Source organism: Micropterus dolomieu, linkage group LG11, assembly GCF_021292245.1.
Source record: "Micropterus dolomieu isolate WLL.071019.BEF.003 ecotype Adirondacks linkage group LG11, ASM2129224v1, whole genome shotgun sequence".
In the NCBI taxonomy this organism is placed as follows: Eukaryota; Metazoa; Chordata; class Actinopteri; order Centrarchiformes; family Centrarchidae; genus Micropterus; species Micropterus dolomieu.
Genome location: NC_060160.1, coordinates 11,928,096 through 11,948,749, shown reverse-complemented (window position 1 = coordinate 11,948,749; position 20,654 = coordinate 11,928,096). Strand labels below are relative to the sequence as shown.

Here is a 20,654-nt window from a genome sequence, read left to right as displayed (position 1 = left end):
CCTAACCTCTCATTCCCCTAGCCCCCCCCCCCCCCTCCCCAACAAGCTGCTCAATTGTCCAGAAGGGCATGGCAGGGTTGCCCCCCCACCAACCTTCGTTCTGTCTGTGTTTGGTTATATATGGCTCTGTGTGAGACTTTGGGAGGGGTAGCTTAGAGATCAGTCCTTGCTGACCATATGTCTGCACTGCAGGGAGTTGAATAGGGGTTGCAATCTGCCAAGGATTTAAGAATGCCAATAATTTGTAAATAGGCCTGTGTTTCCTGGTCGAAGGGTTAAGTGCAGCCTCTGTCCTGGGACGGCCCCAGTGGGACAGCTATATGAGAAACTAATGTCTGACTCTAGTCAAAGTTCTCATGAAACTAACTCCTCCCTCTTCTTTTGCCCGCACCCCCTTATCCCCCTCCCCACCTCTACCTGTCAGGACTTGAAGAAAGTTTGAGAAGCTGTCTTGGAGAGTCCAGTCCGTCTGTGGTCCTGGTTCCGGTCCTGGACTTGCCTGACTCCCAGATCCTCCACCTGTCCTGCTGGCTCAGTTTATAGAAACACCGCCAGAGTCAACAACCAGACTCCAGTCATCCACAACAGTGGAATTCAGTGGGGCTTTTCTGGAGGAGCGACTCTGACAGCCCAGCACCTAATGACTTACAACAGGACATCAGTGAATGTGGAAAATAAAAACTGCATAACTGAATTTTGACTGTTTATCACTGCTGATTGTTGAAATGCAAAGCCGTGTCTGTCTTCAAGTGGTTTTGATGGTGTGTGGTTTTCAGGATGTATTTATTCCACCCCATATCCGAGAATTTAGGCCAATAATTCACTTTGTCCTCCACTGGAGTTGTATACTGCAGCAGCTGTTATTGTGACTCGAAGAGGAGTCTTGTGGAACTTCTATAATGTGAAGCTGCATACCAGAAAACTGGAGACCATAGTCTACAAAAGGAGACACCAGCAGTGCCTCAGCCCATGAGGCGATAAACTGTATCCCCTGATATCCCACTGTTTCTGGTGGAATTTCTCTTAGCATGCTAGCTAACACCCCTCATAAAGACTTAGTGCCACCGCTGACACCATCTGTTCAGTCGTAAACTTATAGATTTACTGTGTAACTGGTTTGTGACTGTGTGCAGTGTGTGCGGATGAGGTGACTGTTTCTCCCTCTCATGCTCCATGGGATTCAAGGTGTGTTATTATTGTGTAATAGGCAATCAGCGCAGAGCACCCGAAAAGATTAAGCCTCTTTATGTTTTCTATTGATTCTAAGGCAACCTGGTTAATAGGAGAGGGACACTACAACACACAGCTGCAGGGCAGGTGTGTGTTTTGTGTGTGTTTGCGTGTGTGTTGGGGGTGTCAATAGACACAGTGTGACAATGTGGGTAGAAAATAACACTATTAACCATTGCTCCTGGAACATTTCTTTTCTCAAAAGATCACGAACCGTATTGATGATGTGAGCTGGAATGCATCTTCACTCCGGCTATTCTCTTCATCGCGCTTGTGATGGCAGCAGAGTGGAGTGGTCTATTGATCTTCCCCCACCCCAATGTTGTTTTGATTGTTGTTATCAAAAATTGAACAATAGAGGCGGGCCAACAGAGCCTGAAGATTTTTATTGACGGTTGAAAAACACAAACAAGCAATTATTTATGAGAGCGAGCACGCCAATAGCCCATAAATATACAGTGTGTGTTAATGTTCACCTGTTTGGTTTTAAAGTGCCCTACCAGGGTGAGATTCAGAATTTTTGAATGATGCGGCTGTCAACTTAGCACTAAGATATGGGTGTTTTTGGTAAAATACTTTTATGTCTTCTTCAGTAAATATTGCTGTTAAACTGCTGCAGAGTTGGCAATGGGAAAAGCAGCCACATTATTTGGTAGAAGGCATTCCTCCAACAGTGTTTTCTTTGTCAAATGACTTGTTCTTGGTTTTGCTTTGGTTTTATTTCTAAATGTGTGTAACAGTCTGAATGCCAAGCAAGGCATTGCCAAACAAGACTTTGCTGAACAAGCATGTATGTTCAGCAGTCTTAGTGGATAAAAATGGTTTGAAAGGAAGATTGAGGAAAAAAACAAAAATTGAGCAATGAAAATGAAGTAAAAATGTAGAAGTACTAGATTTAACTTTACTATTAAGCAAGAAATTTACGCAAGACATTTCTTTATTGAGCTTTAAATCCACATGCTTTTCCCCTCAGTGGAACAACATTTGAATTACAAGGAATTCATACTTAACAAAACATTAAAACACAAGACGCATTTCAGTCAACAGAGGAGCTCTACCACTAAATTTCAGTGCACGCCAACCACTTGTCGATCACCGCTATCAACATAACATTCTGTCTTTCAGCAGGCATGTTTTCATACAGAAACAGACAAGGCCACAAGTATACCATCACACCCTCATCAAAGCCAATGTGATGGCTTATGGCAGGCACATTTTTTTGTGTCTTTAACACTGTGTTTTTTCACAAAATGAATAAAGACAGGGTGACATTTAGTTTTCTCATGTGTTTTGTCAAATGTACATTTTCTACCAAACTGGCTTTTGTGGCTAACATTGTCCTTTGTGCGCAGTGTACCAGCCTGCGGCCCTTGTCATTGTGGCCTTGCACATGGACTTTAACTGTGTGTTTCTTCCTCCAGGCTAACCAGGCTGACGTGTGTGACTCTCTTTCCCCATAGCAGTGGGCTACAGTAGGGGAGCCCAGCTCAGGAGCGGCACTGACATTGTGGTCTGTTTGCCTCAGTGACTGTGGTTTTGTTTGTTTTTGTGTTTGAATCCTTTTTGTTTCATAATGTATTGTGTTTTTCCCCAGACATATTGTGAAAGCATGTCTTCATGGTCACAGCACTTAATCAAACTTGTTCTATCTGCTGAACTGGCAAGCTATCACATGCTATTAAGTGGTGTCTGCTGCCCTCCTATGGTCAAGATAAATAGTGCCATTTATGTAATTAAAGTATTTCCATTAAAATACTTTTTACATAGGTATATAGGTATTAGAAATATTTTGCATTTATCTCTCTCGAATAATAGATCACTGAAATATTTGCGTCAGTGCAATTAAAATATTTCTTGTCAACATTTCTTAATATTGATATTTTCACAATTTTTTTTCTCTGTATTTTGAATGAATGGAGGTCAATGCACCGTAAGTGTTTTTTTATATTTGTAATAGCCAAACAATTCATCTTTATTTCTACCTCACTGTAAAGTAACTTTAATTTCTAACAGTTGGGCTTAACACTTGATATTTTGCTCTGCACATTATAGACTGACTTTGTGTACTTTGTTCTTATTTAGGCCTTCTCCACAGAAGATAGAACATGTCACAGTAGGTAAAGCACTGGTGTAAATAATAGAATGAATGATGGCTGAATTCCATTTAGCACTTCTTCTCACTGTCACACTGGCTTAGTGGGACACAATAATAGAACACAGACATTGCATTGTTAATGCTATTAGTAACACCTGTGCATTTCCTACTATGACTCAATGCACATACAGTATAGTTTCCTAGAACACATGCTGACATCAGAAATCAAATTATTTGTTTTTTCCAACCCACAGTCCAAGACCGATATATATTCAATTAGTGATATAGAACGGAAAAGCAACAAACACTTTTTAAAATTTGAACCGGCAAATGTTTGGCATTTGTGCCTGAATAACAACTAAAATAATACTTAAATAATCCTAATTGGTAGTGATTCATTTTTGTTGACTTATTGATTTCACTTCTACCAGACTAGTCAAATTGTTTGCAGCATGAAAAGCCTGCTGCTTATCTCGACTGTGCAGTATCCTTAAAAGAAGGGAGGAGCCAAAGTAGAAAACCAACCTACACATATCGATACCTCCTGTTTGATTCTCACCATCCACTGGATATTGGAATGTCAAATATCAAGAAAATATCAACAAACACTGAGGCCAAAACCACAGAAAAATAAGACAGGGTTTACATTCAACAGGGTTTGAAAACCTATGGTTACTTTGCCTGGTTTTGGTTGACTAAACTAGGTTCGCAGACCAAAAACCTAAATCTAGACACAACGCAAAAAGGGATCATATTGTCATCTCTCTGTTACCCTTGAAAATTACTCTGGAATTTGTACAAAACAAACATTCTCATATTGTCCAAACCTGCCAAAACACTGGCAGTTTTTCAGAAGCATAGATATGTACATTGAAAAAAACAAACATCACAAACACTCTGCACATCATAGAGGATCAGCTTAGATCCCTCGGCTTGGAACTCAGAATTGTTTATAAATTTACAGAATTAGACATAAAGGTTTGAGGACCAAAATGAGCATATCAGAGGGAACAGATTGTTTACAGTAAATGAGGAATGAACAAGGCCAACTAGAGAAACCCTGAGTTAACAGGGGAGGTGGGACTGCGGACCCACCTGTCTGCTGCTTGAAACACTGGTATTCCATCATAGCCTTTCTCCAGTGGCTTTGCCCTGGGGATGTTATACTTCTACTTTTTATACTTTATGTATGCTAGATACTTTATGTAGCACATACATTGATGTGATGATGTATAGGTCTTTGATAAAATCATTTGAGACATGAATCAATAAGGGACTCTATACATGTTTTCCTCTTTAATAAAAGGGAGTGGGGATATCAACCTGAACACCAAAATCTAATGTGATTTAATTATATTGCTATGTAATGTCTGGTTGTATGGAAGATTTTAATATTTGTAACCCACAGAAAACAATCCACAAATGTGTACTATGATGTGCAAATATTTCACTATCTACAAATATGTATTTTTACATTTGTGATGTGTAAAATCATAAGAGAATAAATATACTACTGTGTACCTAATGTTGTCAGTATGTATATATCTTGCACACAGTTTCATCTTTCTCCTTTTTTGCCCATATGGACTTGGTTTCTTAACACTGTTTTTACTGATTGTATTTTACCGTTTTTGTGGGGAAGAAGAAGAAATAAAAAGTCATATTTTTAATCATTTCACATCAAATGATGTTATAACTTAATTGAAATGCAGTATTCCTTATTGGGGATTTATAGAATACAGAACTTCTCTGCTTTTCATATACTTTTACAAAGCTTTCTTTCACGGCTCTGACAGGAAGGTGTAACATATTACTACAAACACAATTTTCAGGTTCATATTTATTTAAATATAAATGTAAAAAAATACAGTGGTAAAGTGACCCTGGTTACTGCAATGGATATTCTTACAACTCATGAGAGGCAATGTCGCTACCGCCACCTGCTGGTGTAGCTAATAAACTGCTCTCACATCTACAGATCTGTGTTTACAGATCTCTGTGGTACAGAGTGGACAAAATTCCACAAAAAGGAAGTCACAAATGTAAAGTGACCTGCAAATTGACAGGAAATGATCCGCAAATGTGCATAGACTGTTTTGGGTGTAAAAATAGATCCACAAATGCATAAATAAAATTTTGTATGTGAAATTAAAATGTGTGTACAGAGTAAATTGTACATATTTGTTAATTGCACTGTATATTTGTGGATATGATTTTACACAACACAAATGTAAAAATACATGTTTTGGGTAGTGAGATATTTGTGTATATTTTTTAACAGATCTCCACAGTACACATTGGACTAAATTCCACTAATGTGTAAAAAATGTGTCTTGGTTAGCCAAGATGGCGCCGCAGGCGGCCGCCTCGGGATTACGCTCCGTAGTGCTTTTTGTGTTTTTGTTAACGCTGTTTTCTGCCGTACCTCTCGGGTAACTTTTACCAGAGAAGAGCTCTTTGGACTTTGTACTGCTCATACCATTCCACCGCTCTTTATTGACCCTGGAACCTTCCCGGAGTTATTAGATGGAGGAGCAGCAGCTCTGTTTGGGATTCTTCGGAAACGGCGCAGGGGAAAACGAGCAGGCGCGCTGGTTAAACTGAGACAGCGGGGATTTCGCACTGCGCTCCCTTTAATCCACCTGGCGAATGTCCGCTCTCTGGCCAACAAAATGGACGAACTGCTGCACCTCAACAGAACCAACTCGGACTTCTGCAGATCTGCTGCCCTCTGTTTCGCCGAATCCTGGCTCACCGAGCGCATCCCGGACAGCGCACTTCACCTACCGGGATTTAATCTCATCCGCGCGGATCGTGAAAGGGAGCTCACGGGAAAAACACGGGGAGGCGGACTCTGTTTCTATATAAACGAAGGTTGGTGCACAGATGTCACAGTGTTGAAGAAATCATACAGCCCTCACTTAGAGACATTATTTATAAACTGTAAACAGTTTTATTCACCACGGGAGTTTTCCTCGTTTGTTCTGGTCGCTGTTTACGTTCCACCTCAGGCCTGTGTTAGTGAGGCGTTACTACACCTGGCTGACCAGATAACTAACGTGGAGAAAAAACATCCAGACTCCCTGCTCATTGTTCTTGGACTTGTCATGAACTTCCAAAATACAGACAGCATATTAAGTGTCCCACCAGGGACACTTAACACACTGGACCACTGCTACACAACATTAAAGGACGCCTATCACTCTGTTCCCCGTGCAGCCTTAGGACTCTCTGATCACTGTCTGGTTCATCTTATCCCGACACACAGGCAAAAACTGAAATCTGCTAAACCTGTTGTAAAGACTGTGAAAAGATGGACCAATGAGTCAAAGCTGGAGTTACAGGCCTGCTTTGACTGCACTGACTGGAGTGTTTTTGAGGCTGCAGCCACTGACCTGGACGAACTAACTGACACTGTGACATCAGTTTTTGTGAGGACATATGTGTGCCGACTAAAACTTTCCACACATACAACAACCAAAAACCCTGGTTCACAGCAAAACTTCGTCAGACCAAGGAGGAGGCCTTCAGAAGGGGGGACAGAGGCCAGGAACACAATGACTAAAGAGGTCAAAGCTGCAGGTGCTATGCTGAAAAGCTAAATAAAAGCTTTGCAGCCAACGACCCTGCGTCGTTGTGGAGAAGCCTACGGTAACTCACAAACTACAAGAGATTATCCCCCTGGTACTCAACGACTGGCAGACGAGCTGAATGGTTTCTACTGTAGGTTTGAAAAGCCCACAGTCACACCTCTCCCCCACTCCAACGCCATCTTCAAACAGTTACCTTCCCCCTCTGACCTCTCACCTGCACTCAAGATCTGTGAAGAGGACGTGAGCCACCTCTTCCAAAGGCAGAAGATCAGGAAGGCTCCTGGACCTGACGGTGTCTCACCATCGTGCCTGAAAATCTGTGCAGACCAGCTGGCCCCCATCTTCACTCAGATCTTCAACAAATCACTGGAGCTGTGTGAAGTTCCCTCCTGCTTCAAATGCTCCACAGTCATCCCGGTCCCTAAAAAACCCTCCATCTCTGGCCTGAATGACTACAGGCCTGTCGCCCTGACATCTGTAGTCATGAAGTCCTTTGAAAGACTGGTGTTGGTCCACCTGAAGGACATTACAGGCCCCCTGCAGTTTGCCTACAGGGCTAACACGTCAGTGGATGATGCTGTCAACTTGGGTCTGCATCACATCCTGCAACACCTCGACTCTCCAGGGATGCATGCTAGGATCCTGTTCGTGGACTTCAGCTCGGCGTTCAACACCATCATCACGGACATCCTCAGCACCAAACTCACCCAGCACACTGTGCCAGCCTCCACCTGTCAGTGGATCACAGACTTCCTGACTGACAGGAGTCAGCAGGTGAGGCTGGGGAACATCACATCCAGCACCCGGTCTATCAGCACTGGCGCCCCCGAGGGGTGTGTGCTCTCCCCACTGCTCTTCTCCCTCTACACCAACGACTGCACCTCAGGGGACCCATCTGTCAACCTCCTGAAGTTCGCTGACGACACAACGGTCATCGGCCTCATCCGGGACCGTAATGAGTCGGCCTACAGACGGGAGGTTTATCAGCTGGCTCTCTGGTGCGGTCAGAACAACCTGGAGCTTAACACGCTCAAAACTGTGGAGATGACCGTGGACTTCAGGAGGAGCCCCCCCACTCTGCCCCCCATCACTATACTCAACGGCCCTGTGTCTGCTGTGGAATCCTTCAGGTTTCTGGGATCCACTATATCCCAGGACCTAAAGTGGGAGCCCAACACTGACACTATCATCAAGAAGGCCCAGCAGAGGATGTACTTCCTGCGTCAGCTCAGGAAGCTCAACCTGCCTAAGGAGCTGCTGATCCAGTTCTACACAGCCATCATCCAGTCTGTCCTCTGCACCTCCATCACTGTCTGGTTTGGATCTGCCACCAAAAAGGACAAGGACAGACTACAACGGACAGTCAGGACTGCAGAAAAAATAATCGGTGCCAACCTGCCCTCCATTCATGACTTATACATTACCAGAGTCAGGAAACGGGCAGGAAACATCACTGCAGATCCATCTCACACAACCTGTTCCAGCTCCTCCCCTCTGGTAGGCGCTACAGAGCACTGTTCGCCAAAACCAACAGACTCAGGAACAGTTTCTTCCCACAAGCCATCACTCTGATGAACAGCTGATTTCTTACTCACAGTGTCAGGAACAATTCCTGTGTAATAACCCAGTAACTCTGTCTCTAATCCTGTTTACTGGTTTCCACTTATTATTTATTTATTCACCATTCTCTATTTCAGTGCTGCTCATATTATGTTCATACTATGTCATATTGTATATACTGTATACCAATACACCTACCTCAGGTCATAAGGTTGTACTTCAACATGTACATAATGAGAATAGTTTACTCTTGCATCCTTTGCACTCTGATTACTGCACTATTTGTCAATATGTCTATATTGTTTTGTTCATAGTGTGTGTATATTAGTGTTGTCTAGTCTGTAGTTTGTGTCGGATTTTATTTTATTATATTATTATTTTATTATTGTATAAAGTTAAATAATATAAAGATGAAGATAAATAATTGTAAGTAAGCACATCGTGAGCAATGTACAATCCTGAGTCAAATTCCTCGTATGTGTACACATACCTGGCAATAAAACTGATTCTGATTCTGATTCTGAAAAGGAAGTTACAAATGTAACATGACCCACAAATTAACAGAAAGCAATCTGCAAATGTGCAAAAACTGTTTTGTGTGTAGATGTCACTCTGTATTTTTGTGTATATGATTTTACACATCACAAATGTAAAAATACACATTTGTAGATAGTGAAATATTTGCGCATCATAGTACACATTTGTGGATTGTTTTCTGTGGATTACAAATTACAAAAAAAAGTCCAATAAAATCTTCCATAAAGTTGCAGTTTCGAATTGTATTGTAAGGTGTTTAGGATATTTGGAGTCCTACATAACATCACTAAAATAGGTTAAATGCAAATTTTTTCAGGACACGCAAATTTCCACATGTATGATTATTAAAAAGTCACCAATTTATCATGGGTCATGAGAACTACTATCTCTAACTATCTCAGTTTCAAAACAATTTGGACCGCAGTGCACACAAAAAACAAAACAAAAGAACACGTGTTTTTTCTTTTATTCATTCAACTTTTGTGTTGAGTGTGTTGGGACAAACAAAATAAAATAGCAGTTTCAAACAGAGGGGTCTCCTCAACGAAGAAGGAGAGAGGAAATGGAGTCAGAGGAGAGCGTGGAGAGCGAAGCAAAACAAAGAGGATACAAGAGGATTTGTCAAAAGGAAAAGGAAGAAGGATATTTCAAGTGATGGCAGGCAGGTGAGAAGAACTGATGTATCGAGTTGGTATGATAGCGGTGACAAGAACAGATGGGATCTTCAAGGATTCGCCCGAGATTGGAAAGTTTGTTGGAGAAGAACTCCATGTCCAGGCAATCAAAATAACAAGGAGTGGGATGGTTATCATTGACTGCGTGTCAAGGTGGCAGAGAGATCAAGCTTTGAGGATTAAAATGTATGAAGAATGAACATTATAGCAGTTTGAAATGCTTCACACTCGGGTCAGAAATCAAAAAGAAAGGAGTAGGCAAATTTTGGGGTATTGAAGGTGTTTGTGAGGCGAGAAGACTTACAAGATTCCGTCAGTATGTAGAGGAGTCTGAAGATATGGGAGATACGGGAAGAACAACTGTGAAAGAGAGGAGTGTGAAGAGGAGCAGGAACAAGTAAAGTGCATTCACTGTGCGGGAAATCACCACCAATCACCAGCACAATGTCCGGAAAAAATAAACAAAAGTGAGTAAAATCATAACAGAAGAGGATCTTTCATACGCAAAAGCTATCAAGACGTTGGAAAGGAAGGATGAACGAGCAGCAGTGCAAAAGTAACAGGAGCCAAAAAGGAATGGAGATGAGCAGAATATGATATGCATGGACAAGAAGCATTTCTGGCATTTATTGCTATGGTGGTTAATTGTGCTGTTGAAATTAAGAGCAAGTCAGAGAGGATTAAGATGGTGTTCGATGCGGCAAGACATTGGACATTGTAAACATATCAGGAGAAGAAATAGTCACTACGCTGAGGGAAGGATTTATACCATCTCAGTCCATTGAGTCTGAGTCAGAAAACAGACAATGCATTGAATGGGAGTACTTTGGGTGGTCACTGTAAATTTATTGCACTGGGAAACTATTTCAACCAGTAGGTGGCGGTAATGCAACATTTTGGATGCCAACCGCCATGAAACCACAAAGAAGAAGGAGAGCGGTCTCCTCGCAACAGGATAGAAACCATACCGAACATTTTTGTTTCCCGCCGTACATTTTGAGGGACGTACATGCATTGTTGTCTGGGTGACGTCAGAGGTTGTGGCGTCGTTAGCAAGAAGGCTAACAAGTCACAGACATTGTCAACTCTTAATGAATACATAAGTTGTACTAGGACTTCAAACACAAATAGTAAGTAGTTCTGACTTACTCCAGTAAATCGAGTTTGTTAGCCAGTTCCGACGTTTGCTGCAAATTCTGATTATGTTGTTTACGCCGTTTTCAAATCCCTGTGTTGTTAGCCTAACGTTATAATGTAAGTTAGCATATCTATGGAAATTATTGTAACGTTAATGTTTTTGCAGCAATATATTGTAGACATTATGCATATTATACGTAACTTTGGTTACAATTTTCTGTTTTAGATGTCCACAAATTTAATAAGACGTTAATGTTGTACACTATTATAATGTTAATTATAGCGAGGATAGTCACATAGTAATGAAATCACTTCCTATTGTCAGTTGTGAGTTGCACTGATTGGAGTTCCTCCGTGTTTGCTTCAAGTTTTAATGTCATGCTTTGTCCTATTGCCCTAGGTATAGTGAGAGCATCTCTAATTGGGGAGAAAAAAGTCTCTACAGTGGTGATTTGAAAATGCATCATTGCCCTGTTTGTCCAAAATCTTTCCCATCGACATATAAACTTAAGAGACATTATGTCATCCACACTGGCCAGAAGCCCTTCATCTGCGAAATCTGTGGAAAAGCCTTCACACAGTCTGAGCATTTAAAAACGCACTTGCAGAAAGTCCAACATTCAAGGCTTCCAACAGACCGTCTACAGGATGGCATCTTAACTCATAACCAACAACTACGTTGTGATCAACCTCATGCATTTGTTCGTCCTTCCTCTGAGACTGGAAATCCACCAAAAAATATGCCACATACAAGTGATGGCTCAATGACTCAAAATAGTACCTCAGATGTTACGGATGCAGTACTCCAGGAGGAAGTTGATTCTGAAAATGTAGATGCATATGTATATTATCCCCACAATAGATACACCTGTAAAGTCTGCTTGAAGTCATTTACGTCATCTCTTCAGCTTTGGATTCACTCAGCAACTCATAACAAACCAAAACAATTTAAGAGGGGAAGCGAGTCAGGCCAGACTTCTTCTAAAAAGGCTCATACGAAGGTGCATCTGCAGTCACAAGAATTGAGCTCCAGCAGAAGCAAAATAACATTGAAACACCGTTGTCCTAAATGTCTCAAAACCTTCTGTTCACCATCCAAATTACAACGGCATTTTCTTATTCATACTGGGCAGAAACCCTACTCATGTAAGATCTGCAGGAAAGCCTTCAGACAGAAGGTACACTTGAAATCCCATTTAAGTACTGCAAATAAATGTTCACCCCAGACTCAGTCATCACTCCACCAACAACCCATCATCCATCGCACTCCTGTGAATTCCTCAATGGAACTAGAGCTCCAGTGTAAAATAAGTGTAACTTCTGTGCAGGACCTAAACAAGACTGAAATCAAGTCGGATGCAGTCGTAAAACCAGAGCAACCATTAAATACAAGCAGTCACTTTCATAGTATTTGTCAAAAGTCAGATGAATTAGACAAGCAGTACTTAACATACAAAGACTTGAAACCATTCCAGTGTATGATCTGCAGCAGATCGTTTCATTTGGAAGTTAATTTAATACATCATCATAAAATTCACAAGATCCAAAATGAATTGGATTGTCCTACCACTGTGCAAAACAATGGTAATGTGAGAATGAGTGATTCAGAAGCAATAAATAATTTACTTGGACCCAGTCATGCGGATCCCATTGATTTGAACATCATTGTTAAACCAGAAACATGGAGTGAAAATTGCAGTGATCACAATGACTCCATTCCTCAAGATTCTGAGTTTACATCAGCAGAACAGCAGAGGGAAACCTGCCATGTCACCAGCGAGCAGCAGAGAATTAACACTTTACATCAGTGCCATACATGTTTAAAATGTTTTCCATCTGTATCAAAACTTCAAAGGCACATGATGACTCATACTGGACAAAGGCCCTTTGGCTGTGAAATGTGTGGAAAGAGATTTCGTCAGAAGACACACTTGAGAGTCCATTGTCGCACTCACCTGTGGTCCAGGTATCACAAACAACGCTCACTGTATATCAATCGGCCGCCGTCTTGCATAGGTGGGTTTAACACAAGGACTGCGGCAGACGTCTCAGTCCAGGAAATGATAATACCTAAAAAGGATTTTGCGACACACACTGGCAGCGATGTAATCTCTGTGAAACATACCCAGGTAATTATTCAGAATGGCAACAGAAAATCACAAAGCAAATTGTTGCCACATACCTCAAAGACAATTGAGGTTGTGCATTTGAGAAAGGTTTCTAAAGTGACTGTGGAAAGGACAAAGACTGCCAAATCAATGCTAAATTCAGGCAACGTTCAACACAAGTGCTTCCGGTGTTTAAAGTGTTTTCCGAGTGCCTCTAAATTACAAAGGCATGAGATGGTACACACAGGCCTGAAACCATTTCAGTGTGTTATTTGTGGGAGAGCATTCAGGCAAGCTCCACATCTGAAAACCCATGAAAGAACTCACTGTGAGAGGAAACCACCCAAGCCAGTCAAGCTACAAGGGGACATCAAAACACTGAAAGTGAATAATCAACAACAGCTTTATCCAAGGATTAGTGTCCGTATCCCACCACAGAAAAAATCTGTAAAGACAGACACTTCATTTGGCAATGGAGTGAGTGTGCTGCTCTGCACAGGGCGTGAAATATCCTTACAAAACGTGAAAAGTCTCTTCAAGACAAACCCTACAAGTTATGTAACTTGTAAAAAAAGTAAAGTTCACACATGCCAAATATGCTTTAAGAGCTTTTTTTCCCAATACAAGCTCTCAAGGCACTTGGTCACTCACTCTGGAGTTAGGCCATACAAATGCACTTTGTGCAGCAAAACCTTCACACAGCGTGGTCATCTAAAGGTTCATGAGCACAGATGCAGACAGGGTGCCAGGATCTCACATAATCAAGAAGAAATGATAAATGCCAACCATCTCCAGGATAAATGCAGTGAAAACCTTACTGGTTGTACCGATTTTGATGTGGCTGCAACAAGAGAGCAGTCTGAGTCACATTATACCAGTGCTGGTCATAGTCAAAACTCATTTATTAATATAGATGTATCTTATTGCTCTGAACCAATAGACACTGAATGGCTGGCAGTATCAGAGGAAGGCTTACAAGAGGAGGCAAAATGGCAAAATTGTAATCAGGCTACAGGCAATTATGATCAGGCTTCAGACGATTATAGTCATTCATTTCCCTCTGAACTTCCATCCATCCATCCATCCATCGTCAACCGCTTATCCTGCATACAGGGTCGCGGGGGGCCGGAGCCAATCCCAGCTGACATCGGGCGAAAGGCAGGGTACACCCTGGACAGGTCACCAGTCCATCGCAGGCCCTCTGAACTTGCCTTTGAAATAAATAAGCTTGTCCGAAATCAAAACATGATAGCTCCACCTTTGTCACATCAGTATGAGGACAATGCACAAAATGTAGAAGTACCATGTCAACTTAAAGGAGTTGCAGCTATTTCAGGTAGCAACAAGCTGCTCAGTGATGAACTTGTGAGTTCCGTGTTTGAGAATCAAATGCAGCCAGATAATTACTGGTGTGAACCACTAACTTTGTTTGAATGTGACAAGTGCACTGCATGTTTTAAGAGCAAAAACAATCTTAAGCAAAATATTTGTTCAACTCATGGTCAACCTAAAATGACAGAGTCAGCCTGGAAGCATCGTTGTGACATTTGCTTCAAATATTTTGTGTCTCCCTCTAAACTTAAAAGGCACTATCTCACCCATACAGGTCAGAGGCCCTTTAGGTGTGAAATTTGTGGTAAAACATTCACACAGTCAGCACATGTCAGAACACACCGACTGACTCATTAATATTCAGGAGTGACTCATTGATAATCAGGAGTTCAGGAGGATGATAATGTTTTTTTTTTTTTGTGTAAATGATTTGTCATTGTAATAATGTGTGTGTATACTGGATTATGTATGTAAAGAATGTAATAGCTGTATGATAATTTAGATTTATGTTTTATATTTATATTTTCAGTATTTCCAATGTGTTTCGTATGGTATTGTGCCTCTTGTTAAATTTGTTCTGGTTACACATTTAATTGATGTGAAAAATTCTCAAAAATAAATATGTTACAATGATCGTCGCACTTTGGTTAAGACGTGTTGTTTTAGAGAAATATAAAAAAAATCAGAGTAGGAACGGAAGACGCGCTTTTGTACCCGGGGACAATTTCTTAGGGACCTACCTTTACAGGAAGTAAGTCGCATACGGCGCGTTGTGGTTGTGTACATGCGTAACTGTTCAACGGCAGTAAGAGCTGAAATGAAAATAAAGGTTTGTAAGCTTACTTTATTACACTTTTGTGTACGCTATGGGACTAATAGTAACGATATCGTTAAAACTGATTTGTTAGTCACCTTGTAAATGCTACTAATTAGCATAGCTGATTGTCTGATCTTATGAAACGGCTAACGTGATTTTAGTATTTACGTTAATTATACTTTGTAGGAACGGTATACCACTGCTTAGACATTTGAAGTATTGGGCAGGCATTTACGTAATTATAACATTTAGAATAGCTCAGATTTCACCAATTAACAAGACCTTATGTTGCTTAAGTTTAAACTTAGCAAGCTAACGTAACTTTCTCAGCTCTATTGTTGCGTATATTGGCCCCGTATTTTTAAAGCATGAATTCAGTAACGTTACAAATCGCTAAGTTCAAAGCGTGTTGGTGTTTAATGAGTAGCTACAGTTACTTTCATAAAATATCTCAATTCCCTCTTTTTCTGACAGTCGTCATAGCTGCTCGAGATGGCCACGATGGAGAAAGAAACCCCCTCTAAAAAAGCTGCAGCGCCTTCTGTGTCTCAGATTAATGCAGAATATGTCACACAGGTAATCATTGTACATGTTTACTACACATGTGGTTCAGTAACGTGTTGAAAAAAGTGTTCCTGTGCCGTTTTTATGCTGAAGACAGAAATATTGTCCCCTCATCTGCTGTCAGTTTGGCACATTTACATGTAATAAGTCTGTTAAGTGAACTTGAATTGTACTTGCATAGAGATTAACTAACGTTAGATGAGTTTTCTGCATCCTAATACACGTAAAAAGTACTCGTGTAGAGTGGGGAGATGTGTACCTTTGACAGAGGACTCTTCTCTAGATAGTTCGCCATTTGGTAATAAACCAGAAGAGAATTTATCCACACCAGAAAACCAAGTATGTCGTCTTGAACGTCTGAGTTTTCCCACACATTTCTACCAACCTCAGTGTTGCTTAATGACACTTTGTATGTTCATACTCCCAACTGTTTTCTTGTTTCAGTTGGCTAATAAGTATTGGGCTCCCCATGCAAAGAATAAACTACCCTTTGACCCTAAGGTGAGTCACATGTATTGCTGCTTCTTAGCAGTGTCAATATACACTGTATAGGTTGCAACTTACTTGTACAACACATGTTCTACAGTCCCCTCCAAAAGTATTGGAACAGTAAGGCAAATTCCTTTGTTTTTGTTGTTCACTGAAGACACTAGGGTTTAAGATCAAAAGATGAGTATGAGACAAGAGTTCAGAATTTAAGCTTTTATTTCCTGGTATTCACATCTAGATGTGTTAAACAACTTAGGACATATCACAGTTTCTATTAGACCACAGCATTCTTAGGTGAGTTAAAGTAAAGGAACAAATCTTAAAGAAAATAACACTTAATATTTGGCAGCATAACCCTTGCTTGCAATAACTGCCTCAAGCCTGCGACCCATCGACATCACCAAACTGTTTTATTCTTCATTTTTTCCCCCTGATGAAGTCCTTTGTTTTGTTGGCAGTGTGCTGTGGGTCATTGTCCTGCTGCATGATAAACTTCCTCCCCATTAGTTTCAATGAATTTCTCTGTAAATTGGCAGACAAAATGTTTGTCCACTTCTGAATTCATTCTGCTGCTACAATCAGTTACATCATCAATAAATATTAATGAGCCTGTTCCAGAAGCAGCCATACACACCCAAGCCATGACATTACCTCCACCATGCTTCACAGATGAGCTCATACGCTTCAGATCATAAGCAGTTCCTTTCTTTCTCCACACTCTGTCCTTTCCATCACTTTGGCAGAGATTCATCTTGCTCTCATCAGTCCATAAGATTGTGTTCCAGAACCTTTGCGGCTCATCTTCTGTACTAATCTGGCCTTCTGATTCTTACTGCTGATGTGGGTTTACATCTTGTGGTGTGGCCTCTCTATTTCTGCTCTCTGAGTCTTGTTCGAACGGTGGATTGTGATACCTTCACCCCTACGCTGTGGAGGTCGTTGGTGATGTCACTTACTGATGTTTTGGGGGTTTTCTTCACAGCTCTCACGGTATTTCAGTCATCAACCACTGTTGTCTTCCTTGGCCGACCTGTTCGACGTCTGTTGCTCAGTACTCAGTAGTTTCTTTCTTTTTCAGGACATTCCAAATTGTGCTTGCTATGCCCAATGTTTGTCCTGGGGCTCTGGTCGAGTTTCCTTCTTTTCTCAGCTTGACAATGGCTTGCTTTTCTCCCATAGACACCTCTCTGGTCTTCATGTTGGTTTATGCTCTTTAACAGGAAATGCAATCTTTATAGCTTTGAACCAAGGATGAAAACTTAGACTAGTCATGCAGAGCTATTTAATGTTTGGACAATCAACCTAAAAGGCAACACCTGGGCAACAAGAAACCTGCTCCAATAGTTTTGCTCACTTGAAAAATGGGTGGGTTCAAAGGGTGGTATGTCCCAAGTTGTTTAACACATCTAAATGTGAATACCACGAAATGAAAGCTGAAATTCTGAACTCTTGTCTCATACTCATCTTGATCTTAAACCCAAATGTCTTCAGTGAACAACAAAAACAAAGGACTTTGACTTACCATTCCAATACTTCTGGAGGGGCCTATATATACTGAATTTGTCATAGTGTTAGTTATGTCTGTTGGCCCTAACCAAAATGTATTTTAATCATGTAGCTTGATTAAAATAACTCAATGAACTCTACCTAAACGCACATTTTGTGTTTTTAACATTGAGGTAGGGGTCCTATGTGTTTGCCTTAAGCCATTAGAAGTATAACATTATTTTACTGTTTAGGTGATGGAAGATATTTACGAAAAAGAGATTCTCAAGTCCAAGTAAGTAAATGTATAGCATCTATGTCTTAAACTACCATGTTTAATCCAATGAACAAATTTTACACTCATCTATCTGACTCTATTATCTTTTGTACGTTTTCAGATTTGCCATCAGAAAAATTATGCTCCTTGAGTTCAGGTGGGATATTTCACTTTCTCTTATTCCCTCTTTTTATTAAGCAGCCAATGAGTAACTGGATAGATATTCATACATTATTTTCTCATATTTCAGCCAGTATCTTGAGAACTACCTGTGGGTGAACTACACTGCAGAGGTATCCAGCAATGCCTACCTCATGTCCATTTGTTGCATCGTCAACGAGAAGTTCAGAGAGAATGTCCCAGCTTGGGAGGTAAGAAATGCAGTTCCTCATCTAAGTTTAGACTGATCGTCATTGCATTGGTTACTGAATTTTATTTTTTGAATGGCGTGTGTCAGGTGTTCAAGAAGGAGCCAAGCCATTTCCCATTCTTCTTTAAATGTGTGATGGAGGCTGTATTGGCAGGTGACGAGGCTGACCTCACTCTGAAGGAGCAGACTGTGCTGCTGGTCTTCCTGGACCACTGTTTCAACAGTCTGGTGTGTACCACTACACTGATATTCATATGTAACTTAGGGAATGTTATGAGTGTTGGGCTGCTGCTTGTAGGGTCAACGAGGATGTTTGTTTTCATGTAATACCTAGATTACTGGGAATAATCATCTTATATGTTGATAACAATATTTACATGGTTTACAGTAAGATGGTTTGTCTAAAAACCTAGAGAGAGTTACATAAATTTATTAAAAATAGCAGCACCATGAAATCGAAGAGCAGCCATTCATTAGTGTCTGTGTGGATAAGAAGATAATTAAGATGATTATCCTGAGACAACCAATACAGTTAAATACACTTTGAATACTGGTGGTATATTCATTTATTATGTACAAGAGAAATCAAGCTGTGTTAATGATTCTATCGGCATTTTAAATTTGATCTCAATTTGCATGAGAATTTGAACAGGGTTTCTGCTGGGTCTTAAAAAGTCTTAAATTTCAAAATCAAAATTTAAGAACTTAAAAAGTCTTAAATTCGCTGAAGTTTGTGTTCTAGGTCTTAAACAATTTTATTAATTTTCCAATGTCCATGTAACACTACCTCTAATGCTCATTGAAATGCTCCCACAGAGCTTTAGAATGTTTTTTCCTCCCCGTGGTGTTGTAGTTCTTACTTTCGCTAGTCTACATATAATACGCTGTATTAGTACAAAGACCAACATGCAGCTGTCGTGTTATTGCCGCGAGCCTCTTTCGGATTGTACCACAGATTTAAAACGGATTTATTTTTCAGCTGTGCGAAAGTGCAACCTTAGCGACTCTTGCATGAAAGAAACAGAACTTAGGGCTTGGTTCAAACCAGTTGCTAGCAACATATTTGAAGCCTGCTGTCGATACTTAATGAATGAGCGCCGCTACTAAAATTTCACACAATCATTAATGATTTTCAGTAAGCAACGGTAATTCACACTCATCACATGGCTGTCTCCCTCTTCGCATTCTTCAAAGGCCGAGCGAATGTAAGAGAGAGTGGCAGACAGTGACGGTGAAAGTAGCAGTGGATAAGATCAGCATTAAGTTGTCAGGTTGCAGCTTTGTCCTGTACACATACTGTAAGTTACATATTCATAGTTAAATTACATTAAAAAGAAAAGACTGACTATGGTGGAGCTGAGGTTAGTAACGTTAAAGCAAATTAGGGATGCAAACTAGTCCTTTTAAGCTAATAAGGAGATTCTTCTTTTGGATTTTGATGTACAAATGAAATGCTTGTAATTATACAGAAGGGAGGTGGTTCTCATGTTGCCTATTATTTATGTTAATTTCTGCAAATGTAAAAAGCAGTAAATTAAGACGAGAAGGGCAAATATGAACAGTTCTATTTTTAATGATTCTGAGGTCATATTAACAGTGTTTTCCTGCCATTATAAGGGGGTGAGGCTCAAAACTGCTTGGTGCTGCTGCTGAGCATCAAAACTATTAAGCTTAAGATTTAAGCATCAAATCACATGAATTTTCCCAGATCTAATGGTTATAATTCAAACCCAGCAGACTTATTTAGCAAGTTTAGCTTTTGGGTGTAGTTTATTCAAAATCTGCTCTAGATATTCCTACTTATTATTCACAGATGGTGTAATAAGAATGTTCCAAAATTATGTGGAATTGCATATTTCTTTGTTAGAAAACCTAAAAACCTTATTGGGGGATGACCACCAAACCCCCAAAATACCATCTTCATTTTTTACTTTATTGCATTACCATTACACATTACCGCCCGGTGAAAGCATGTTTTAATCCCCATGGACATTATTTTTATTATTTGTAAATGTACCTGCTTTGCACTTGCCTCAACTTCTCTCTGTACTCACTCAAACTCACACCTTTACCTCTGTCTCTCACTGCAAACATACCGCTTTCCCCGCCTCTTACCGTCTCTGTCTCCCTGTGTGCTCCCCTGAGTTTCTCCATCAGCAGTAGGTTATGTTTTATAAAGTCGCCGAAAAGACACAGAACTCCTCTTTTGTCTAGATATTTCCAACTGTGATCCTTTTTCAGGGCAGCAGGTTCACCGTATGCCAGTTTGTTAATTATGTAGCTTATCGGTGTTGTTCACATTGCTCAACCCTAATTTGAATACATTTATTTACTCTGCAAGGATTTTTGTGACTGCATTTCCTTTGTATGTTTTTTTTTTTTTGAT

At 40.5% G+C, this 20,654-nt stretch overlaps 3 protein-coding genes across 6 annotated transcripts in view; all 3 read left to right on the top strand.

Moving 5' to 3' along the window:
- Positions 1 to 2,505, top strand: part of dph6 (diphthamine biosynthesis 6) — a 53,834-nt gene extending 51,329 nt beyond the window's left edge. For all 4 annotated transcript variants that reach the window (XM_046062093.1, XM_046062095.1, XM_046062094.1 and 1 more), the window contains one exon: positions 425 to 2,505. In XM_046062093.1, the coding sequence (XP_045918049.1) occupies positions 425 to 543 (119 nt within the window). In that variant the 3' untranslated portion in view covers positions 544 to 2,505. The remainder of the gene's footprint in view (positions 1 to 424) is intronic.
- An 8,143-nt stretch (positions 2,506 to 10,648) lies between these two features.
- Positions 10,649 to 14,904, top strand: LOC123978659 (zinc finger protein 770-like). Its single transcript, XM_046062029.1, has 2 exons — positions 10,649 to 10,819; positions 11,227 to 14,904. Exon 2 carries the CDS (start codon positions 11,285 to 11,287, stop codon positions 14,621 to 14,623), a length of 3,339 nt encoding a protein of 1,112 aa, XP_045917985.1. The 5' UTR covers positions 10,649 to 10,819; positions 11,227 to 11,284; the 3' UTR covers positions 14,624 to 14,904.
- Positions 14,905 to 14,999: 95 nt separating this feature from the next.
- aqr (aquarius intron-binding spliceosomal factor) overlaps positions 15,000 to 20,654 on the top strand; it is a 51,951-nt gene continuing 46,296 nt past the window's right edge. The window contains exons 1-7 of the mRNA XM_046062028.1: positions 15,000 to 15,095; positions 15,558 to 15,659; positions 16,092 to 16,148; positions 17,876 to 17,916; positions 18,020 to 18,055; positions 18,149 to 18,269; positions 18,356 to 18,496. Coding sequence (XP_045917984.1) covers positions 15,576 to 15,659; positions 16,092 to 16,148; positions 17,876 to 17,916; positions 18,020 to 18,055; positions 18,149 to 18,269; positions 18,356 to 18,496 — 480 coding nt within the window. The 5' untranslated portion in view covers positions 15,000 to 15,095; positions 15,558 to 15,575. The remainder of the gene's footprint in view (positions 15,096 to 15,557; positions 15,660 to 16,091; positions 16,149 to 17,875; positions 17,917 to 18,019; positions 18,056 to 18,148; positions 18,270 to 18,355; positions 18,497 to 20,654) is intronic.

Excerpts from the sequence above, each read along its gene's own strand:
- LOC123978659 (XM_046062029.1), top strand. The coding sequence starts at position 11,285 with ATGCATCATTGCCCTGTTTGTCCAAAATCTTTCCCATCGACATATAAA.